Consider the following 24,023-nt stretch of genomic DNA (forward strand, 5'->3'; position numbering starts at 1 on the left):
AAAGTTTGAAGTTACATGTTTTCATTTGAACCGCTGTTTTCTCCTCTCTTCAAAGTTGAACCGTTACTTTTGTCGACCGCCCTCACGTGGTGACTAGTGCCCATGTTTTAAGAGAATGAACAAGAAGTACAAAATGGAACTGTGGTTGTCACCATAAAGACAGGTAATAGCCCAATGCTTGCAGGATATTTGAATTTATTTATTCATCACTGTTATTTTTTGATGGGCATTTATCAACAAGGGTCGGTGATTTGGGCCCAATTTCACAGAGTTGCTAAGCACACAAATTTGCTTAGCATGAAATTTCTCCCTTCTGATAAACAGGATTACCAACCAAAGTTCCATTGGTTGGTAATTTGTTTGGTAATTCTGTTTTTACCAAGGATTAAACTTCATGCTAAGCAAATTTGTGTGCTAAGCAGCTCTATGAAATTGAGCCCAGGTTAGGAGGGGGCAGGACAAAGCACTGCCAGCGCCAGCCTGTACAAAATCGGGAGGTAAATTTAGGCGACACCAAATTATAAAAATAAATAAATTAAGCAGTTTTAACTGGAGCTTGAACTAAACTCAGGCAATGTAAACAACACGCACGTTAACAACACACTTTAGATAAATAAAAAATAAAAATAAGAATAAGATAAAACTGCAAAACAACCTTGTGTAACCTAAGGACCAAACAGGTCCCTCACTGAGAGGTGTTTTGATTGACCAAATCGTTTGTTATTGGGGTTGTAACTCCGAACCCATAATAATCCGAGGAAACTTGATCCTCTTCGTCAGGATTCGAACCATTTCAATGCGAGAATCGCCCCGCGCAGAATTCAAACTTAAGCTCAGAGCAACTAAAAAAAATAGTCGTCATAATTAACTCTATAGTGCACATCATGACGACACTATCTTATAAGCCATTGCATTCTTTACAATATTACAAATTAAATGCCAATCACGGTTTCATATTTCTTATGGTGTTTTGGGTGACCATGGTCCTAATTTCTTGAGACAAGTTCTTATACCAACATCATTGTTTTTTAGATAGGCCCTATACACATTTCCCTGGTACAATACTTTACTAAACCAAGTCTTTTCCGGCGTGGGATTACATGAAGGCCATGGCCTCTGTTGCCCCTGGTCCTGGCCTCGGTGGTCTTCTAAAAGTTTTTCAAAGAAAGTGCCCTTTGGAAAATGAAAATAGCCTTGACCCCCCCCCCCCCACCCCCCCCCCCCCCCCCCCAAGTTGAAATTCCAGGCGTGTCCTTGCATTAATTGTGTTTCAATATTTACTAGTATAAACCGTATTACTGTCTAGTGAAGTAAGCCTTTGCAACGACTCCATCAAGCGTGTGTGTAACGAGCATCTCGCCGTCAACAAGCTCCCGTGTGATACCCCCAATCAGCCCCGTGGTCCTGGTCATCACCAACTCCCCGTTGTCACCCCACGCCGTGGTGTACTCCACGTTCAACCAGGGCGACTGGTCCTTGAAGTTGCTCCCCACGATGATGGTGGATTCCTTCATGGTTTCGTCGATGTTGTTGGCGGTCTTGATGTTGATCCTGTCTCCGGATTGGGAGATGTCGTGTGTGATTCTTAGGTTGGCCGGAAGCTTATCCAAGGCTATGTCCAGCTTGGCGAGGAATTCCGGCCACCCTTCTGACCTACCGCTCTTCCACTTGCCGCTGAGGTCGGTTGCCATTTGTGATAATAGGTCATCACTGATCCATCTGAAAGGAAAACTACTTTCGTTGGTTTGAAAGTTGTCTACGTTTTTGCACTGACCATTATTGAATTATTATATTTGAGCAAATGGCGGATCCTCAGAAAACTGCAACCCGTGTCTGAACCGCCGCGGTATGTAACGACCCCACCACCAAGACTGCTATACCATGGCACATTGATCAACTAGTTGTTGCCAATTATTTGTTACAGGACATAGACAAAAACATCTTCCTGGAATTTTAAGACTGTATGACGGCTTAAGGCTAGAAGGCTGTTATAATTCCTCAGTTTTCATGACAAAGAAAATCACATTGAGAGATACAACAACGGGTACTTAAAAGAAATCACAGTGTTAGTATTATCTCAACAACATCCTGTGCTTATAAACCATAAAATGTGTACATATTTTTAACATGTGACAACATACAATTTTAACACCCCAGCTTTTGCAGTGTATTATCATTTGCTATTTTTGTTGATAGTCCCTAAAACAATATGTCTTTGACTGAGGTAACTCCTCTCTGATGGCCCTACTTATTAAGTTATAATTGTGACCCTTTCCCTGTTTGATGCAGTGGGCCGAGCTATTTATACTAAAACGAGAGCCTAAATTTGCATTGATCGTACACTGTGTACTTACCAAACACGCTCTAAAGTCCGCAGTGGTTTGCCATTAACTTCAGTAATTGCTACATCAATTAACATCCAATCACTTTTGGAATACAAGAAAAGAAAGATACACTTTGAGTATTATGTCTGTCGAAACACTGCTGCACTTGCGTCACGGACGGTATCAACTTTGGGTCACTGAAAACAAAGTTCAGATCTTGTGGGGGTATCTTGGCTGTAATGATTATTGTTTAATACTTTGACCCCTAGTATGTATTAGTTATAGGGCCTAGTTAGAGGGGGGGGGGTGCCTTTAAGAGGTCAATCTATTTTGACCCTGGCCATGACGATACCAGTATTTGTTTCCAGGTGGTTGGCAACACTTTTTGTCCCCACTAACAGATTCGTGTGCTTCCTTCCTAGATTGTCATTTTGTCATCTCGGTATTTTTTGTGTTTGGATAGGGGGATTTAATCTAATCGGGGAATGTAGAAAGCCGTCATGTGAATGTATTTTAGGTCCTAGTTATAAGCAAGACACTTTTAACCATTCATCGGATGGGACGTAACGCCGTTGGTCCCGTGTTTTGTGAAACACACGTAAAATAACCACGTGCAGTTATCGAGAAGAGAAGGGGTTCGCCCCGGTGTTCCTGGCTGAGGCTGCTGAATGCACCGTGGCACTTTGTAAACCATTATAAAAGGTGCTATATACATTTGGCTGGAACTCATAACTTCAATAACCTATATATCTGTCTGTCAACATTTATATACTAAAGCGTCATATGAGTACATTGTTGGTAGATACGTGCGCAATGTAAGACTTTGACTAGTATAAAATGTAAGAAATAATGGTGTATGACCCACAAAATGGCGGCTTATGATAACTTTGCCCCATGACTATGGGTCAGGTCTACCCCCCCCCCCCCCTTGATGATATGCATAACATGCAACCAAAACTGCCTGTAAAAAAAACTGCACGATCTATTTTCGTTTAATGATAGCTAGAACGAAAGGGGCCACAGCGTGAACGATGTTATTTTTGTGCCTAAACATTTTGTTAGAAAATAAAAGGTTATGAACACGCCCCTTTTATATTGTGTCAAATAGCTCACTCGGACTTCGGTCAGACACGCCATGCAGACGTGTTGCTAGTCAATGTTACCCTACCCTAAATATAGGAAGGTCGCAGCTGAACTTGATACAGGTAAGTTCGTTTACCCAAGTCAATCTCTGAAGCTCATTGTCCAAAACAAACAAATAATTTAACTATTCATACCAGGTTGTTTAGTCAAAGCAGTATTCTCACTTGATCACGTGTCCTAACACCATTATACATAAAATAATAATGTGATGTTTCGACTCTTGGTCATCGAAGTTGCAAGAGAACACTGAAAAAAAAAAACTTAATGCACAAAATATTATTGTGTGTGCTTTCAGATGCTTAAAAGGGGGCTTCAGACCTAAAGTCTTTTCGTATTTTATTGTAAAATTACCGCTTTCTCAAAAACTACGTTGCGTCAGAGGGAGCAATTTCTTACAATATTTTAATAAACTATCAACAGCTGTCCATCGCTCGTTACCAAAATATGCTAACAATTATTTTGGCCCATGGTTATTGATACTCAAACCGGAGTTGGGGATACGCTAGTCCCCTTAAACGAATCCCATGTTTGGCTGAAAAGTACAAAGGGTGGTTTTAGAAATTTACATGATGGCTATACTACCAGCATTTCTTACAAAGTACCGGTAGAACATGGGCCCAATTTCATAGAGCTGCTAAGCACAAAAGTTTGCTAAGCATGACATTTTTGTCTTCATAAAAACAGGTTTTCCAACCAAATTTCCATATGGTTTTCAGGATAAGCCAACAACAGCTGATTACCAGTAACAGGCAATATCCATCAAATTGTAATTTTGATGGTAATCCTGTTTTTATCCAGGAAGAAGTTTCATGCTAAGCAAATTTTAGTGCTTAGCAGATCTATGAAATTGGGCCCAGGTTGTAATAATATAAAAGGACTTTGGGGGGGGGGGGGGTTCCAAGAGCGACAGCAATGATTTAACATTCGCATTTTGTATTTATTTATTGAATTGTTAACCAAAACTGAACAAAAAGGAGAAAATCAGTCGTAGTGGCGCATGGGTCGACTTGCGCGCCAGGCGAGGTGTCTCTATTTAAGGTCAAACCATAGTTTTAAATTATAGATTATAGCATTGCGATATCCTTCCTCTTGGTTGTTTTGAATGTACTTGAAGACAAACAAATATGTACAGATGGTATCAAGCTGAAACCCAGCTTCAGTTTCCGGGTTTTAGTGCAATACAACGCAGTACAAAAGTCACACGGAGAAACAAAAATAGGATTTCTTTTTCTTCAAATAAACTATGTTTAATTTTGTTGAATATCCAAACGTGATAGGGCTGGCTATTATGACAAACAGTTGTAATTTTAAAAATTATCTCTTTTACTAATTGGCAATAATTTGTCTTTTTCAAAAACTTATATTATGCTTTACAGAATCGTTCAATTGTATACCATCTGAAAAAAAGGCTAAACCCAAAGAAAACAAGTTTTCGAAAACATGTTTTGCGCTCTGAAAACTACCGGGTCAGATGTGGACTCGGATCCCTGGTGATGGAAAGCAAGGCAGTTATGTTTCACTTTGAATATCCTTCTCAAAAAAGGGCTAAACCCAAAAGAACCATGAGAAATGTTATTGTTCTTTGCACATCTACAGAGATGGAGTATGCCGCTTGGTCGATGAACTAAAAATAATACGAAGAAGTGTTCATTTTCATTCCATGGCTGACTGCTGGAAACATCTTACTGCTTTACGTAGTACGTCTTGGCAACGGTCCCGTTGAAGTCGATGGTGACGAGCATCTCCCCACCCACCAGCTCCCTGACGCTGCCGCCCTTTCCCCCGGTGGCTCTGGTGACCAGCTTGTCATCTTTCCACTCCGACGAGGACTCGATGTCGTGTCCCATCACGCTGTTGGTGAAGTTACTACCGACGTTGATGGTGAGTTCCTTCTTGCTTGACGGGTCCTTGTTGTTGGTGGTGACGATGGTCACTGCGTTCCCTAACTGTGAGATGGTCTCGGTCATCTTCATGTCCTTGGGGATCTTGTCCATTGGGATTTTCAGAGCGGTCAGAAGCTCCGGCCAGCCCTCAGAGCGACCGCTGGTCCAGACACCGCTGAAGTCGGTAGGCATGATGAGAGTTTTGTTTTTGGTCTGGGATATCTGATGGAAAGAAGCAAAACAAAACCAAGCTATCAGCTACAGATTCTGTCAAGATACTACACTTGAATTTGGTGGTGGTGGATGGGAAGGAATCATTTAAGCATATTATTATTTTTCGATGATAATCCATAGGTGTTTTTTAATATAAAACTAATGGCGGAGTCAAAAAAGGTGAATTTAACAGTAAATTCAGAGGCAGCCATTTAGACTGCATATAAAATTAACACTTTGGTACAAAACATAAAACAAATAATACATAAATTATCGAGCATTAGGCCTAATCATGTGCCTTAATGTTTTCTTCCGTCTTGTCTGGAACTATCAATGCCCGATTATTTGACTTGTATGGCTCTAACATTTCAGAACATCGAAAACATTATTTGCACCGTCAGCATTTATGGCAGCTTCTTGTACTTTAAAGGGCCGATGAGCAAAACAAATTGTTTTTCTTTATAAAATCAAGTGTAAAGTATACTGGTAGGCCCGACTATAGTGACATCTTATTGTATCAACATAGAGATTTAAACTGTTAAGATGTTAACCGTCTCATTGAAGCACTGGACACCTTTGGTAATTGTCAAAGACCAGTATTCTCACTTGGTGTATCCAAACATTATGCATTAAATAACGAACCTTTGAAAATGTTGGTTCAATTGGTCATTGAATTCGCAAGAGAGTTAATGCAAGAAGAAACACCCTTGTTGCATTACTTTGTGTGCTTTCAGGTGCATAATAAAAGGCTTCGGCTGAAGTCTTTAACTATTTGAGTGGGAAACTATACCTCTTTCTTACAAATTCAGAGGGATTCGTTTCTCTCAATGTTATTTACTATAAACAGTTTTCCATTGATCGTTATACAAACCAAGTAAGTTTTTATGCTAACAAGTAGTGTCTAGTGCCTTTCAGAATGAAATGGAATCATCATGAACCCAACAAGAAATCTCACCTGAAGATGAAAGCTGAAAACACGAAACGTCTGTCGCAGTGGGCTGATCACAACAAGAAGGACGAACTCACCGATCTACCAACCTTTTTATCTGCGATCAAACAATCACCAGGCAGTCCCAAGACCAAGTTTAACGGGTCCTCCTATTGGTCGATTATCTCATTTGCATAATCAGGTGACTGACAACACCTACCCGTGTTTAAATATAACCATTACGTATCCGTGGTACGAACCAATGATCTTGTGTTTGGTTATACAAACTAACCCGCGTTAATATTAACACAATTAAAAATGTCTACCATATGACTTGTTTATTTTACCCTTTACCTCGATTCTACTAAAAATACAACTACAGTGAGTTTATGTTTAATTTCTGGGGCAACTTCGCCACCTTTGCCCCGTGACTCCTTTTCAGCATATGGCTGTTTGCGGTTCGATCAGAGGCTTCAATACCACCAAGTACGTGCCCATTGACTGGCCTTTATTATGTCCTTGCTAGACTTCCTCAGCAGCAGGTATAGCCAATCAATTTTCATTTGACATACATAAAAGCCATTAGACACTTTCGGTAAACAGTATTGTCCAAGGCCCACACTTCGTGTATCACAACTTCTATATAAAATAACAAACCTGTGAAAATTTAGGTTCAATCGGTCATCGGAGTCGGGAAAAAATAACGGGAAAAACCCACTCTTGTATCCGCACGTTTCCTCGTGTCAAGACATTTGTTCAAAATAAATTCGTAATTCTCGCTATCGAGAATTGATATTGTTTTAATGTTTTCTCAAAAAGTAAAGCATTTCATGGAATAATATTTCAAAAGAAGTCTTTCACCACTACCTTCTGTAAACCCTGTGAGTTATTTGTAAATCTGTGATTTTTTTTGATTTATTTATTTTACCGAAAGTGTATAATGGCTTTAAACAACGCGTGCTCAGACGAAAACTTGAAAATGTTGATTTTAGAGCAGTCTGTTCAAGTCAGGGTATGTGTGTGTGTGTGTGTTCGATTAGGTTTGTTTGGGGTTATTTGTTGGTGTTTGTTGATGTGTGCTTTTTGTGGTGGTGGGCGTTTATAATGTTTGTTGCTCAACCCGGGCCCTAATTTCATAGAGCTGCTTAAGCAGACAATTCCCCCTAGAAATGTCGAGACCACACCGGCTCTTTTCAGAGCCAACACTCCCACAAAAGAGATTTTTCACATGGTTGTACCTGTAAGTTAACTATTAATGAAATAGTATCCTTCTAGTTATCCACACCATGCAAAGCTTCAAACAATGCTTAAAAATGTTGTGCTTAGCAAGATACCAGTCATAAATGGTGCATGCGATATGGTATTTTGGCTGGTAACGTTATTGTGGTAGCTTTGTTCTGTTTAGCTACTTTTTGTGCTTAAGCAGCTCTAAAACTTGGCCCTCACTGCACTGGATGTTATTTCAGCACACTTGTATGGTGCTGCGCTTACCGAGAAAATTACGTAGAAAATGAAGTCACAGTACTTTAAAAAAAAGCCTTCCCATTTTACCTTGTGCAGATTTTGGCCTTACATGCGTGAATGGATTCAGCTATGGCAAACTTGTACTGAGGCCCTGAGGCCTAAAAATAGCAATGCTTTAAAACAATACGTACAAATCACTGAATACTTTAACAAAAATGCTGGTATTGCTGATAAGCAACTTCCATTTATCGAGATTGATATTTAACCGGGTACCAGTACAAAGACTTGCCAGATATTATTAATCAGGATCCTGTGTAACGAGTCATAGGCAACAGAACATGTGGATGCACAATATTTTCAGCATAAACATTTTGTCCTAAATTATGGTTGTACACCCGAAATCGGTTAAGGTTTTCTGACACAGTTTTCTTGAAAATGACTTCATTTAAGAGCGAAATGGTCACGGAAAACATGATTGTGAAAATTGTGCGTGGTTTTCACTATTTTCTCTTGAATCTACACAAAGGATTAAACCCATATTTTCAGAGGTCGTTTTTACTATTTTTTTTTTGTAAGTTTTGCTTGATCACACATTAATTGTCTACGACTAATTATGTCAGATACAACGATCCAGGTCTACCTTTCAACAAACTACGTTTCATTTTGCCTTTTTCGTGTTTTTTGTTGTGTTTTTTTTTTTTTTTGGTGGGGGGGTTTCAGGGAATGAGAATTGTTCTTAAATCTGTAATTAGCAAACAGTATTTAGTTGTTCTCTTCTTTGTTTTTAATCAAATAATAAAAATACATGTTGTCAGGGCTGGACAAAAGTATTTATCTGAAAACTTTAATAATACAATAAAATAACAAACTTTTATCAAAAAAGATGTGGTAATAACTCTGACAGATTAATGGCAATAATATAGCGTCTGATATAAAGCATCTTCTATAGAAACATTTCACTTTGAAGTAAAGTGGTTCTGTAAAAGATAACAGTTTTTATGCCCGGATATTTGAATCTGAGAAGCGTTAATGCCAATAACGTTTCTCATACAGATTTTGTACTCATATCTTCCTGCGTCGTGGACATTATTCGTTCTGGATTTTCGGCAATCTAAAAAACGCGACCACTTGTTGACACGCTACCTTCAGATGCTAGTTTTATCGTGTACATACTAAAGGTATCCTTTGCCTTTGCAGATCAATCATAAACTTGTCAAATTTGGTTGTGATTTTACTTTTCTTTAACCAAAAAATAAGACGTTGAACTGCAAACCAGGAGTTCCTTTCCCCTTGCCTGCCGTGTTTTGAATACAAATTATGCACAAATTAACAGTAGACGATCCTTTAAAAGTAAAAACCGTTTCACAATGTTATCAACAGCCCCGTCTGGCATAAGAATACAGAATTTGCACCCTGTGCCAAATTTTAACACTGAAGTGGATTTCCAGCTCCTAATATGGTGTAATTAGGACGATTTGTATCAGGTACAAGGATTATGTCTGCCTTTGAATCACGTGTGAATCACAGCACTATAAAGTGTGGGTGTCTGTTACACCCTGTCTACTTTTTCTAAACCGAGGCATCGACACTTGCCCATCGTCCACCGCAGTTTGTATCTTCACAGTAAGGTATGAATGTGATGAAATGGTATTTGTCTATAGACATTTAACAGATTAAAATATTTTTGTAATCTGAGATATTTGTGACAATTTTTTATTGTTTAGGTTTTGTCCAAATTTAGAAGATTAAATTAACTCAAAAGAAGATGAGACAATTTTTCACTGTTACAAATCCTATAGTTCATTTGACAAACTGAAAATATTTTATTTTTTGCATGTAAGAAGTTTTCTTATGACTTCGACACAAAAAGGAGGTCCTGGAGAAGGGATGTGGTCTAGTCAGTGGTCTGGTCCAAGCTCTGCGGTGGTACGCACCAGAGACCCTTGAAGATTTTACCTATAGGAAACGGACACCAATACCTATACTGGTTTGCTGACAAGATCAATCTGAGTATGGTATCAATGGCACCGTAGCTCGGTAAATTCTCTTCATTATTTCTCAAAATGTGTATTCTTTTTCACTGTGTCATCCAGACAGGTTACTCCTTCGAACCAGTTTGCATCATGGCAGTGGATTTCTCCGGCACGTGGACCTCCTGCAAGACCGAGGGTTGGGCAGAGTTCCTCCAGAAGACCAAGGTCCCCAAGGGAAGCCTTCCACTACCAGCAGACATCAAAGTGACTGAGGAGATCAGCCAGTGCGGCGACGTCATCACCATCAAGTCCGCCAACAGCATGGACACCGGGTTGAAGGAGAAAACCATCAACGTTGGGAGTAACTTCATCACCGAGATGCCACCAGGCACGCAGCTGGAGTTCAGCACGGCGTGGGAGGGGAAGAAGCTGGTCCTGAGAAGGATCGACGGGGATGGGACCTCCACCAGGATGATGGAAGGGGATCAGATGGTGCTCGTTGTTGAGCACGAGGGCACTGTGGCCAAGACGTACTACGAGAAAGCCTGACTCAAGGAGGCTCATAATGGGTGCTGTCTTCACTCCTTCAGCCATGGAGGATAACCACTACCATGGAAGACACAAACATCTTTTGGTAGCCAACTTTAAGATAATTGAATGTCCTTTTAATTGATGTATGATATTGATTCAAACCTTCGCGTTGACCATTACTCACACCATGTAGGAAGGAATCGGAATTCCTCCAAGATCACACTGACTTTCATCTTTAGAGGGACATCAACAAACATCACTCCAGACTATATTAAACTAATCATTTGAATACCGATGTAAAAATATAAAGCACAGTTGTGTTTTCCAACATAATACAAATCTCACTTGTTGAATTACTGCATGGTGCAAGACCTACACCCTGACATGATTTACTGTTACTTGGGAAACTTCATCATGCGAAACTAAACACGCACTAAACGAATTATTGTTCTTACGTCATAACCTCTCACAAGCGCAGCTGCAATCCAGGTTTAAAATGTTCATTTTCCACGTTAAATTACGTTTTATTGAATATTAAAGAACAAAGTTACAAAAAAACCAGTACTCAGAGTCAATTTGTAAAATATTTAAATACCCCCCCCCCCAACAACTTCAAAAGCTGCCGGATCGTCACAAGCGGCACGTATGCAAAGACCAATAAATAAAACAAGTAAAACTGTGTCCAGTCGCCGGATAGTTCGTGTGGATTAAAATTTTAAGTTAAAGGGAAGGTATACGTTTGGTAGTTACTCAAAACAAATATTAACTTAAAAACTGACTTGATAACGAGCATTGGAAAGCTGTTGATAGTATAAAACATTGTGAGAAACAGCTCCCTCTGAAGTAGCATAGACTTTGAGAAAGAGGTAATTTCTCACTAAAATAATAACAGACTTCTAGCTAGAAGTCTTTTATTCCTATCTGAAAGCACACAAATTCGTCCAACAAGGGTGTTTTTCCTCTCATCATTTTCTCACAACTTCGATGACCAATTGAGCTCAAACGTTCACAGGTTTGTTATTTTATGCTTATGTTGGGATACACCAAGTGAGAAGACTGGTCTTTGACAATTACCAAACGTGTACCTTCCCTTTAAAGGTGTGGTTAAATAACTAAAAGTAACATTGCAGAATGAAATCAACAACACCGCTAATGGTATATCTGGTCGATTAATAGAGATAGGATTTGACAAAAGCAGTGTTAATTCCTTTACGTAGCTTGAGTCGTGTATCGAGCACTGATATCACTAACTACACAGTTGACGCTCACAGTCTGAAAATTCATCATGCTTTCTATATCCGCAAAAAAAAAATTCACAATACACATACTGGCAATTTATATGCCACTGCGAGCCGATTTAAGGCTAAAATGAGCATTCACTATTATTTGAGAGAGTTGCATGCTTTAATTAGAGGTAATGCACAAAACAATAAGCCAGTTATTAGGGCAAGATAATCAACAAACTTTAAAATGGTTCATTGATGGGATCAAGATAAAGTAATCGTCTTTCAGCCATGTACAAAGATGTTATAGTTCGTGCCTCGTCCGTGGCGTATGCAACAATTAATGTACGTTTTCGTTTTGAAACAGCATCTGTCGGTCAAAATTCGTCAGAGGAAAAAACATGGCGAAAACAAACTTTAGAGAGCTTCAACTTTGTTCGTAAAAACCCGTCTCTTAACTTGTGTATAACATGGGAAGCTTACTTCTAATTCTACCTCCATGCTTCAACATCGAACAAATTAACAAAGCCCCGCCCCCACCACATTCATTTTAGACTCTAGAATTGCACCACTTGTACTTGAAACTATTACGACTTCACATCAGCCCATTCTTTTCAGTAAAACACATCTTCAGAAAGCCCTATCAAATCGAAGTATTGACATTTCCCACAGATCGTTTTTGACTTCTCTGTCTGTCTTAGTACTTGAGGTGCTCTTCAAAATGAGCGAAGTACACATGTAAACCAGGGTCCAGTGCTTGTAAAACAAGCTGACACGACGTGATAAAAGACTATAAAATGATGAATAATATCGTTTGTGGATGAATTTACTCAGCGTGCACAAAGTTCAACGAACATGAACTTTGTGTTTATTTTGTGTAGGGCTGCTACAGGTTTGTTTTAAGGAGAGTAACACGAGTTGACATTTCAGGTTCGAGAAATTAACTTCACATAGTATGATTGATGATGACGTTGGTATATGTGTGCACCACTCTCAATAGGCCAAAAAGCACGCGCCAAATTGATTCTTTCTTCTCTTTTTGTTACGGGGGGGGGGGGGGCAAGTTACCACAACTTTAGGTTTCTGTGTTTCAACCTTCGAGGAGGCGTGATACATTTTAGGCTGGCTTGCCAAACGCCTGGCTCGCCAGAAATTTTAAAGAAATCTGAAATGTATTTGTCAAAAAATATACTTGATTGAGAATAAATTTCAAGAGGCTGACTAACCTTTGTTGAGTATTTTGGAGTATTTAGCATTTTAGCATCAGTTGCTAAATGCGGCCGATTTCACGAAACACTAGGATTAATCCTAACTCGAGTTAGGACGAGTAACCCGTCCTAACTTACGATGGGTTCAATTCGTCCTACGTATTTGGATACGGAACTGAACCCGTCCTAAGTCCTAAGATTAATCCTAAGTTAGGAAGAGTTTGGTGAAATCGACGGCAGTGGTGATTATTGCCGCAGCCCAAAGTCACACTCGGGTGTTGGCTTCATATGCTACTAGGTGTAGCACTTTTCCAGTCCGCCTGCTGCCGTAGTGCGGTTTTTCAATAGGATCTTCTTCTTTTTTAATCGATTTAAAAGAGGGAATCCTTTGGAAAAAAAATCCGGAAAATTGTTTAGGATGACAATTCTAATGTACAGAAAAAAACAAATTGCCTTCCGCGTCCAACAAAATGAAGTTATCCTTTGACGAAGTTGTATAAGTATAAGTATCTCATTGGCTGGTGTGGCAGGAGATGCTGTCTCCCAGAGATTATGTTGTTGAGCCCCCCCCCATCCACACCCTTCCCACCCTAGAGAGGCTGTCACGGTACAAACTTCTTCTGAGAGCGCCCTCTTTTGATCCAGCCTCCTTCATCATTTTGTACAGTCCATTATTTTCCATAATATTATGGAGGACAGAATCCCCCGGGGACAGAAATCCCTTGGACACCGTAACGCTTCGCTTTATGTGGATCAACCGCGGCAGTCTAATATAGGAGTTGCCTCCATTATATAATCAAATGGAGAGTCGAAAAATGTTTAGTGTTCTGAATAATTCCTTACCGCGTGTTACCTGCTGGTGGCGCTATATCAAAACAACCATGTCTTTGCGTACACATTATGCTACCATGTACATGTATGCCAAGGGTCAACACAGTGAACGTCGTACACACATGCAAAAAGCGATGTGACCTTTATAATGGCATAGCCTGTCGACCTGTGTACAGACAATCATTAACACATACAAAACATAGCCTACAGTACATTACATCGTTCATTTTGTACATTGAGGCTTATGTTGGGATGTAAACCTCGACAGGTGTGGCCACAAGACACAATAAAGTCGTAAGTGCTGTTTTGTTTTGTCTTAATGATATTCCATTATGTCAGCAAATAATTGTTTACATAAACCTCAACTCTAGCTTCTAACTAATCCTATCAATCACATGGGGCCTACGAGCCGGCCTGGATGGTGGCTAGGTAAGGAGTAGCGCCTAGCCTAAGTTAAAAGAAAGGGCTACTGTCTAATCCTACCTCCATGTTACAGTGTTTAATAATTATGCTAGAACTAAACTTCAGAGGGGAGGCATAATTAGCTATATTTACCTCTCTTAGGAAGTAGAACCAAGAATAGACCACAACCATACGCTTTAATATGACCTTGCTGGTGTGCTCTGCCATGTGCAGTTGGTGTATTTAATGACAAAGGATAGTGTGCATTACAAGGCTTTTTATTTTGGGGGCCTTAAAAATCGCCCGGCAAGACAGGTGATAAGCCTAGTGAATTAACACTATATTATAGCCGCGCCAAGTACATTAAATTTAGCACGGGAGTGTCCCGATTAGACTTAATTTTTTCTACATCCATTATCATGGAGGTATAGAAATAGATTGGTTATACCACATTTAAGTTTATCGTCATCAGTTTGCCTTCATAGCCTAGGCTACATAGCCTAGCCTACATCCATCCTAGGACATGCTCCATACAATACTGGGTAGTGGACATGTCCATGACGTGTGGGCCTACGTACGCCATCATAATACTAGCCTATATCTAGTGATTATTTGATCATACACCCTTTGAGATTTGCCAATATTTTATATTGCAAATCACTACATTTTGTGCAAAATAATATACGGGGTCGTAGCTTAGAATGTGGAGGGTTGCCCACGGGGAGCTTGATTGAGCCCAGCAAGGAACATCAATGGAAGTGAGCCTATTGTATTATTGACCAGCAACAATGACCACAGAAAATGAAATCGGGTGGTAAGTCAAAACACATAACCCACTCACTTATAAATACAGTTAATCAACTTTGACCTAATGCCCCAGAGAATGTGTGTCTTCAGTACAACCTCTGTTTAATACTCCGTTATAAACTTGTCAAATAAACAGCACAAAGTTCATCTTTTGACGTCACCCAATAGGTTTAGCCATGCAATGATAAACAAACCAACCTCATTGAACGTACATTCTGTGTTATTTAGAGCAAGGACTCGGATGTTTTTAGTGCCAGTTGTCTGCAATATTTTAGTTGACAAGTCCTTTTTCACGATTGAATTTAAGTCGGCTGACATTTTGTAGATATTTTCACCGTTTGCTTTTAGAACTTGTCACGGATGGGTTAATGTACAGCAGATAATGTAAGGGTAAGTTTGGGTTTTTACGGTTTTTTTTTCTTCTTCTTTTTTCCTAACCCTAGGCCTACCCGGTACATGTGTAGTGTACGTACTTTCAAATGATAGCAATCATAGTTGCTAACCGTTTGTGTATGTTCCGTCCTATAGCCCTGGTGGCCTTTCTGTGCACAGCACAGAGGAAGAGCCTTGTACTATATGTTTCATCATAACTTGACGATCGTCTGTATACTGGATGTAGTGATTAATCTGGTTAAGTCGTCAGCCTGTAATTTTTTCAAACTAGAGGATACTTAATAAAATATAAAAAAATAAAAAACGATTGCATTTTTGTATGTCAAATATCCACCATGCGCCGATCGCAAGGCATATACAATAAATCAATGTTATCATACACTGGTTGAACCAGCACTGGTTGTCCTTGCTCTATGGTTGAATCAGTGAAAATTATGTCACCAAAAACGTATCTGACTGTTTAAGAAATAAATGTTCAGTACCATCATCAATAAAATCGTTCAATCACTTTCACTGCATGCTACGAATTAACATACGGCACACGCGGTAACTACCGTGGTGTGGTGCATGCAAGGTTTCAATAAAAAAGTTCCCCATAGAAGTGCCCCTAAGTTCAAGACATGTTAACTGAAACATTCTCACATTGCCAAACTTACTATACTATTGAGTTCTATTTACTCACGAAATATACAGATTAATTTACAGGAACAAAGAAAACATTCACAATACATTCTAGACAATTTACATAATGTTACCAAATTTATTGAGTCGTCTATTCAGAACAATTTTGTCGGTATATGAAACAAGACAACATGAGATAAACTGTTGAATTCTGTTTCCAGGATAACCAAATAAATGCTTCCGTTGCATGATGTCCATAAAATATTTTCCCCTCTTCTTTCCATAGTGTTGATTTTGACAGTCGGGGCAATGGTAACTCAAACGTGGCGGACCAAAGATTGTTGCTGAGAAAGAACAAAAACTATACCGTCCAAAACAATGGAAGATTCGATACCACCGGCAGACGTAGAGGAGGCCTTTATTGGCAAATGGAAATCCGTCAAAACGGAAGGAATGGACGAATTTGCCGAGGTATTCAACATCGAAAAGAGCAAGATACCGGAGAATCCTTATTGTGAGTTGGACATCACTAAGGACGGTGAGGGCGCTTACATCATCGTGAATAAATCCGACGGAGGACTAAAAACTCAGCGACACGAGCTTGGGAAGCCTTTGAAAGACAACATCATGGGACGGGAGGTGGATATTGTAACGATGTGGAATGGACGGAGGCTGGTCACGTCTAACGTCAAGGGGGATTCGTCCCTGTCAAGGAGCGTTGTGGACGGTATGCTCGTGTGTGTTGTGATGACCAAAGACTTTACCATCACCACGACCTTTGAAAGATGCTGATCTTTTTATATATGAACCGTTATCCAAGACAGCGGTTCCAATAACATCGGGTGGCCCTATAGCTCAGCAAAATGCTGAATCTACCTGCACCCCTTTTTCATAACTCGAAGAAAATAGTGCTCATTTGGGTTTCTTTTGCCAAAGATTGGCACAGCGTTTAAATTATGGGAACTTGTGATATTTTGTCCATTTTCGAAATGGACACAGGCATGATATTTGGTCAAAGGGGGGGGGCATTATTAGTTTTCAACTTTTTATGATTTTTCCATGGGCAAAAAAGTAGAAAGAATATCATGCCCGTGGACGTATTGTTGATTTGCACTGTACAAACCAAACAGTCTGGTTTTAATGTCACTGTTTGCTATTAGGAATTGTGCTGAAATGGATCAAAATACATGGAGGTTTGTGACGTGCAATGTCAAGTTCACACGATACAATTTTATAGTCACATTATTTGTTACACTCCCAAACAAGAACAAACAAGTTTCAATGTTCGCATAATCTTCGGAAAAGTTTACGGGAATTACAATTTGGGTGGTTTCTTTTTTGCATTCAGTTATAAAGGGCCAGTTTCGGTCCAACAAAACCACTTTATGCGTTCACAGGATGCCAGAATAGACTGCACTTTGAGCTGTGCTACAAGTGGACCGAAAATGGCGCCAGCAACCACGTGACTCCATGCCGCAATATTCTCAATACAAAGCTCTTGATTTTTTTGTAATTACCGGATTACGCCCCGTTATTGTATACTAGGTCACGACAATAATGTCAACTAATGTCTGATGATAGACATAATTACCAGAGGATACGGGTATTGACGTTTTTAGTCTTGCAAATATTGTGTTGTTGCTTCGAGGGTTGACCCTCTGGATTATAATCAGCTGTAAAATCAATAGCTTTGGCTTTGGTAAATATTATTGTTATCGTGTTCCGAAGGTGAAAGTCTATATAATTATTGACCTCAGATAACTGTGTTCTACTTTGTGTATACGGCTACGTACCAACTCGTAAATGAAAGAAGAATTATTAATTGGACTATTAATCAAACATTATTTTATTGTACCTTGAATAATTCCATTTGGCGACATATTATGACAAGGGTACAGATAGTTTAAAATCAACATGGAATAATCAATAAATATTGCGTATTAAACGAACAAAATTATTCTGTCATCAAAAAGAATGACGCCCCGCTAAATTGAACAGAGTGCTAAAGGAATTTGACTCGACCCAAAACGAAATTGAATGGCCGAATTCTGAATTTGAAACGTAGTAACAACTGGAGAGGCAAAACAGCTTTAATTCGAACGCATGAAAATGAAATTGACTGCTCATGTGCCGAATTTGACCGAGAAAGCCTATACTAAACGCAACATTTTGTGTGTCGGAAATTATCATATTTCAGATACAGCCTATAAGATAATTTGTCCGAAATTCGGTCAAAACCAAACCAAAATGGAAAAGTGTGTATATAAAACATTCTTATTGATTTCTGATTACAAGTCACAACAACAACAACAACAACAACAACAACATTAATATGCCTACCGGTAGGTCGGCCCTTCTATACTCGATTTGTTTCCCCATGGGAAATTGTTATAATGCCTGTGTCTAGATGGTATAATAATGAAATCATTATAATGAGATAAAACGTTGTCAATTCATCGGTTCCTTTCAGTTTGTCCATTGCCTACATCGTGTCTCTGCAAATAAATCTCACCATAGATTGTATTCCGATGCCTCCCATCCATGCAAACTTTCAAGTCTTTAAACTCAAGTTTTTAATTCAATACGTTTTAAAGTTGCTGAGAAGAAAATTACTGTAATAGTTTTCGTGTGACAATTTGACAACAGTATGTGAAGTGAACCTTTCCTCATTCGTAGGAAAACGCTGTAGATCACGACGTTTCGATAGCTTACTCTGCTCTTTGTTCAGTTCTGATTATGAGAGTTCACTGTTTGGAAAAGTAGCCCCATCAGTTAGTCACCAAGTTTTTGGAAAAGTCACCATCTAAGTTGATATTAAGGGTGAGTCTTGAAACTAAGCACCTGCTCATTCATGTGCAACATTGTTCAGTTAAGTTCCAATGGTTTTGCTGCAGGTTTTTCATCACTAACTTGTACAGCTTCCTCGAGTTTCTTGAAGTACCTCTTGGCTACCATCTCACCCAGTACCATGGTAAGCACAAGCTCCCCGTCTACGATTTCACGTTCAAAACGCATCGACCTGCCCTTCGGAGCCGTATTCACGTTTTGCACCAGCTTCCCACCGTCAAAATCGGCCAGGACACGGTGCTCCCTCTCGCCCCACATCGGGTTGGTCTCGGGGTAGACCACGCCCAGCGTGAACGTCGTCTGCCGTGAGCCGAGCGGCGTCTTGGTGAGGAACTTGAAGTCGTCACCGGTCTGGGTGACCTCGATGGTGGTAGGGAGGGAACTGATGAGCTTACGTTTGATGAGGCCGACGCCAGCATTTTTCATGTACTCGTCGAAATTCTCATTTCTGTCCAGTTTCCATTTGCCGCTCAAATCTACATCAGTTGTATTTGCTTCAGCCATTTTGCGAAAATGTATATCATTGGTGCAGCATGCGCTCAGGTTTGTGTTTGGTTGCTTCTTTACAACTGTAGAAATTTTGCAATGACCACAGAACAAAGTACAAATTGATAAAAATAGCTGAAAAATAGGAATATTGTTACCACGTGATTATCTATGTATGTCAATGGCAGGGGCGTGAATGCACCGTTTGGTCCTTGCTCTTTGGCTTGATAAACACAAATTGATGAACTTCGAAAAGACTTGCAAAGCCTTTATTTTTGTATGGCGCCCTCTATTGGTTGTTGGTGTTTATTGTCGCTCTGTAACGAATGGCTCCTAGCTTTCGAGGAAGCGAGTTGGGTTTTTCAAGAATATTAATTCTGTGTGTCACGGTTATGACACTAACAATAATTATTGCATCAGCCGTTGAAGGAAGATCTCATTTTGTGGGTTAAGGACGAACGATCTTCAAAACCTCCTCCTCGACCCGGGTCAAGGTCCCGTGAGCCTCTGAACAATTTCTGGGTCAGTATGATCCAAGTCAAAATGACGCCAGAAAGTAGTCAGACACACGCAGAATAATCCTCTTTTTGAAAACCAGATTTAGGGTCAGCCTGACTCGAAAAAGGGTAAACATTTCACACTACCCCCTGGGACTCTGAATCCGGGTTAATTTTGACCAGGGAGTTTTTTAGAGTTTATTTCAAACCCTCTGAAGGTTCCAAAGTTATCCGGACCATATAATATATACTTGTAGTCGTATAATATTGACGCTTTGAGCCGCCCCACATGTGACACTCCATGATATATATATATAAACAGAAAACATTCATTACAATAATAATTTCAAGAGCATTGAAATTTTATTCAATATTTCTCAATGAAGGTTACTACTAGTCTACGCAATTTGCCAATAATAGTTTAAACTTAAAAGGGGAGGTATACGTTTGGTATCACTCATAAAATTTATGGCACAAAAACTGTTGGTTCAAGACGTCGTCATTGGCTTTCGATAATATGAAGCCTTCTGAGAAACGTTTCACTTTGAAGTATTGTGGATATTTAAAACGATAATGTTTTATGGTTGAATCTGAGAAGCGTTACTGCAGTAACACTTGTAAGATCCGGGTTTTAGACGAATTCTAAAAAATGCGACCACCTTTTGAAATGAAACTTTCTCAGACATCTACCATTTGTACAGGATTTTAAAAGCAATCGAACAGTTTGAAAGATCGAAGGTACACTTTGACTTTAAACAATAGGCCTACAGTCCTTCTGAAAACATTCAGAAATAAGTCAGTGTAAAAAACGTTTGGAAGCATCCACATAATGGCATATCCATCTAACACATTGGTTTGGTTGATTTTTTTTTTTTGATTTTTTTTTACTTTATTTTTTTATATATATAATATATATATATATATATATTTTTTTTTTTTTTGGGGGGGGTCATCGTTCGAAATGTCTTCTGCAAAACACATCAGTGTACAAAATGGCGGGTTGATCACGCCGTACGGCCGGAAGCATTCATGTCGTCACCATAATAACAAAATAGAGGTCAAAATCCATGTATACACACAATCAAAGAGTTGGTTGCTTGAGTTATCAGTGCTTTCTATACTTTCAAAATGTAAATTAATATTCTGAGTGCAGAATACATCAGTGTATTAAAAGATGGCTGGTTCACCCCGCACGAAAGCATTCATATTGATTACCATACAAAAGTCAATATCCACACAAGCATAATAGACTTTGTTGATTGCATTTTCATTGCTTTCTACGTTCGAATCCTGTCTGCAAAATACATAAGTGTAAACCTAGAAATGGTTGACTACCCGTACGGAAGAATCCATTATTGTAACCAATGGTTAAGGATAGGGTTAGTTTGTATGGATACAAAATAAAGGTCAATATCCATCTACATGTAATGTATACAACCATAGATTTGGTTGATTGCATATTAAGTGCTTTCCCACGTTAAAAATGTATTCTGCAAAATCACCAGTGCACATGGACACAAGCCAGTGCAACTTATTTATTTTTAACTGTAAAAAAAAAACGTAGACAAACAAGAACCTTTGGCACTGCAAGTGTTTCTCCCCCTGCCTTGGCCCGCTTTGTTGACTCTGTGCAATCCTCATTATGATGGTGATTTTGTCCTTGTGGATAAACCATGGAGGATAAACCATGGATACACATCCCATGTGCATGCAGCCACAACACAGTGGGAACCAGCATGGAGGCAAGCCCCGTGTTATTGCAACCCATGACCGTGCATGCATGAACCTTCACACTCCATCCAATTATTAAGGGTTTCTAATAATATTTGCATGACTGTATAGAAGCCATTAGAAAAGCACCATTGCACCACTGGTTATAATTATATGACTGTGCCTTGATGATTTTAGCAGGCATCAATTTAAACTCTGTCTTTTTTGTTGTATTGATTTGAATATTGTATGGCAGAAAACACAATATAAGATGGCTACACACTACTAGATTATGGACCCCTATACATGTATAACTTACATAGAGACAAGACATTGTTCCTTTCTCTATGCGGAGTGATATTGGGACTAAGCTAGCCCTAAGACAGTTAGTGTCAATATCTGCTAAAGAATTCCACTGATTGGGAATGTTTTGCTTTCATTTGATAGTAGCTTACTGTTTTGTGACTAAAATCAATCAATCAACCAGGAGACATTATATAGCGCACAGATCAACAACACAAATTCAAAGGCGGCTCAAGACAGTCACATGAAATTAATTACAAAATACACTTGTTGAAAAAGATAACATCAATTGACAAGTTTCTCGAAAATTATGAATACTCTGAGGATCCTTGGTCCATAACATGCAGGAGAGTGGGCGATCTGCAAATGACACATCATGGATTCTTGGCATGGCCTCGATAAACTGATACCATGTAGGAAGAGATGTAATGTCCGGCTCCTGATTGCCTTCATTGCCATGATGGTTAGTGGCAATAGCTGCTGAATGAGAATGATGTACTCTCCTATAGTATGACAGTGGGGTACTGATGTGAGATGCTATACCGACCGTTATTGTGACGGTAGCTTCTTGAAGTATCTCTTCGCCACCACGTCCCCGTTAGTCATGGTGATAACCAGCTCTCCGTCGACGATCTCTCGTTCGATTGACATCGGCTTGTCCTTTGGGGCCGAAACCACCGTATGGACCAGCTTACACCCCCGCCACTCCGCCAGGACACGCTTCTCGTCAGTGCCTCCCATCATCGGGTTGGAGTCGGTGAACTCAACGCCCACCTTGAACGTCGACACGATGGGTCCGGCGACGGGTATCTTGGCTGTCACTTTGAAGTCATCGCCGTTCTGCTCCATCTCTACTACGGGTGTCATTGAGTTGATCATCTTTCGTTTGATTAACCCAATGTCCACGGATTTCAGGTAGGCGTCGAATTTCTCGTTTCTGACGAGTTGCCATTTGCCGTTCAGATCCGCAGGTGGTGATGATGCGTCCGCCATGGTGGAAATCTTACAAAGGAATGACCGTCTTTCTTTGTATAGCCATCTTTAGGCATAGAGGGCGCACTTTAAGTGACTCTCAATTTTAGGATCGCAATAGCCCAATGTACCTCCATGAATAGTAAACCAAGCATTATAAAACCTCGACTTTTTGGTGTAATCTGTTACCATACATAATTGCCGTAAAAAATGTTTAATATTTTTCTCAAACTCTGACATCGAACCTTCAAGTTAGTGATCTATCTCCTGACACACAATTTCCTTCCTCCATATACCCAAGTTAACTCGTACCCTCTAAGTCATGTATGCGGGACTTGCGTACAATATTTTAATAATATAAAGAATTGCCATACTCAAAACAAAATTCAGTGTTCCCTTTTTAAAACGATTTAGAAGAACAATAAATTCCCCATTGAAAAGCACTACAGTGGCAGTGTTGATGTACCGAGAACACTATTGCGACCCGTCCCTCACACCAACCTCCACTCTCCGCCCGACTCCCTGCTGCACCCCAACCCAAAACCAATACAGTCAGCTGTTATGGATTTGCATATTTTGGAGCTCCTGGTAATTTGGAGTTCATTAAATCAAGAGTCGTCTTCAAAGTTATCGTTTGGCAAAAAGAAAACAATGAATTCTCTTTTTTTTTTAAACCGTTCTTCTTATGGATTTTGATATAAAGGTTTCTGCCTCATAGATGGTTAAACAGGACGAGCAACAAACTGCTACAAACACCTCATACCACACAAACTGAATCAAGTTTTGTATGATCCGTATTTTCATGAAAGCTAAATAATTAGCCCATAATAAAGCTTGTGGCCAAACATTCCTGGTAGACAAACTTAAAAACGGCAGAGAAAGTTACAAGCTTCCATTTGAGCCATAACTCGAAAAAGTCCGCCAATTATTTGTAGCAGTGAAAAAAAGTGCTCAAAATTAGTTTTCGTCGGGATCCCGACAATATATCACGTGACCAATTCTTATTTGTTTTAAAAGAAACGTTTTAAATTTGTGTCATGGTTCCTAACCATTAAAAGTAAAAGTTTAATTTTTTTTTTCGTTAGAGCGGGTGATACTCTTTGAAATATCATTCACTCGAAAAAAATCTGTTTTTTAATGTTTGGGGCCAAAAATCTGACATAGCATCTTTATTCTTTAAGTTGATGAGCTTGTGTTTTACGGATTGTTGATACACCACACACTCCCGATTAACTCATTTGCTCAAAGAATCATGAACAATGTA

At 39.5% G+C, this 24,023-nt stretch overlaps 6 protein-coding genes across 8 annotated transcripts; 2 read left to right on the top strand and 4 right to left on the bottom strand.

Annotated features, from left to right (window-relative positions):
• Positions 1-1,246: 1,246 nt before the first annotated feature.
• Positions 1,247-2,544, bottom strand: LOC117291839. Its single transcript, XM_033773775.1, has 2 exons — positions 2,355-2,544; positions 1,247-1,719 (listed from the first exon to the last, which is right to left on the bottom strand). The coding sequence occupies exon 2, from the start codon at positions 1,689-1,691 to the stop codon at positions 1,296-1,298; it is 396 nt and encodes a 131-aa protein (XP_033629666.1). The 5' UTR covers positions 1,692-1,719; positions 2,355-2,544; the 3' UTR covers positions 1,247-1,295.
• A 2,139-nt stretch (positions 2,545-4,683) lies between these two features.
• On the bottom strand, positions 4,684-6,626 carry LOC117291850. Its single transcript, XM_033773786.1, has 2 exons — positions 6,519-6,626; positions 4,684-5,572 (listed from the first exon to the last, which is right to left on the bottom strand). The coding sequence occupies exon 2, from the start codon at positions 5,540-5,542 to the stop codon at positions 5,150-5,152; it is 393 nt and encodes a 130-aa protein (XP_033629677.1). The 5' UTR covers positions 5,543-5,572; positions 6,519-6,626; the 3' UTR covers positions 4,684-5,149.
• A 2,885-nt stretch (positions 6,627-9,511) lies between these two features.
• LOC117291859 lies at positions 9,512-11,011 on the top strand. 2 transcript variants are annotated; one of them, XM_033773797.1, is made up of 2 exons: positions 9,512-9,583; positions 10,049-11,011. In XM_033773797.1, the coding sequence occupies exon 2, from the start codon at positions 10,079-10,081 to the stop codon at positions 10,475-10,477; it is 399 nt and encodes a 132-aa protein (XP_033629688.1). In that variant the 5' UTR covers positions 9,512-9,583; positions 10,049-10,078; the 3' UTR covers positions 10,478-11,011. The 2 variants fall into 2 exon arrangements, with proteins under 2 accessions (XP_033629688.1, XP_033629695.1); XM_033773804.1 differs by having other exon boundaries at positions 9,534-9,583; positions 10,053-11,011.
• Positions 11,012-13,707: 2,696 nt separating this feature from the next.
• LOC117291870 lies at positions 13,708-16,803 on the top strand. Of its 2 annotated transcripts, XM_033773817.1 has the most exons (3): positions 13,708-14,015; positions 15,279-15,320; positions 16,231-16,803. In XM_033773817.1, the coding sequence occupies exon 3, from the start codon at positions 16,323-16,325 to the stop codon at positions 16,734-16,736; it is 414 nt and encodes a 137-aa protein (XP_033629708.1). In that variant the 5' UTR covers positions 13,708-14,015; positions 15,279-15,320; positions 16,231-16,322; the 3' UTR covers positions 16,737-16,803. The 2 variants fall into 2 exon arrangements, with proteins under 2 accessions (XP_033629708.1, XP_033629714.1); XM_033773823.1 differs by lacking the exon at positions 15,279-15,320.
• Positions 16,804-18,018: 1,215 nt separating this feature from the next.
• LOC117291881 (sodium/calcium exchanger regulatory protein 1-like) lies at positions 18,019-19,568 on the bottom strand. The gene has a single exon (XM_033773839.1). It carries the CDS (start codon positions 19,293-19,295, stop codon positions 18,810-18,812), a length of 486 nt encoding a protein of 161 aa, XP_033629730.1. The 5' UTR covers positions 19,296-19,568; the 3' UTR covers positions 18,019-18,809.
• A 550-nt stretch (positions 19,569-20,118) lies between these two features.
• On the bottom strand, positions 20,119-23,181 carry LOC117291882 (fatty acid-binding protein, heart-like). Its single transcript, XM_033773855.1, has one exon. It carries the CDS (start codon positions 22,778-22,780, stop codon positions 22,337-22,339), a length of 444 nt encoding a protein of 147 aa, XP_033629746.1. The 5' UTR covers positions 22,781-23,181; the 3' UTR covers positions 20,119-22,336.
• Positions 23,182-24,023: the final 842 nt, after the last annotated feature.

The sequence above is a fragment of the Asterias rubens genome, chromosome 1 (genome assembly GCF_902459465.1).
Source record: "Asterias rubens chromosome 1, eAstRub1.3, whole genome shotgun sequence".
NCBI lineage: Eukaryota > Metazoa > Echinodermata > Asteroidea > Forcipulatida > Asteriidae > Asterias > Asterias rubens.

Bases quoted from the DNA above. Each gene is read 5' to 3' on its own strand.
- LOC117291839 (XM_033773775.1), bottom strand. From the start codon at position 1,691: ATGGCAACCGACCTCAGCGGCAAGTGGAAGAGCGGTAGGTCAGAAGGG.
- LOC117291850 (XM_033773786.1), bottom strand. From the start codon at position 5,542: ATGCCTACCGACTTCAGCGGTGTCTGGACCAGCGGTCGCTCTGAGGGC.
- LOC117291859 (XM_033773797.1), top strand. From the start codon at position 10,079: ATGGCAGTGGATTTCTCCGGCACGTGGACCTCCTGCAAGACCGAGGGT.
- LOC117291870 (XM_033773817.1), top strand. From the start codon at position 16,323: ATGGAAGATTCGATACCACCGGCAGACGTAGAGGAGGCCTTTATTGGC.
- LOC117291881 (XM_033773839.1), bottom strand. From the start codon at position 19,295: ATGGCTGAAGCAAATACAACTGATGTAGATTTGAGCGGCAAATGGAAA.
- LOC117291882 (XM_033773855.1), bottom strand. From the start codon at position 22,780: ATGGCGGACGCATCATCACCACCTGCGGATCTGAACGGCAAATGGCAA.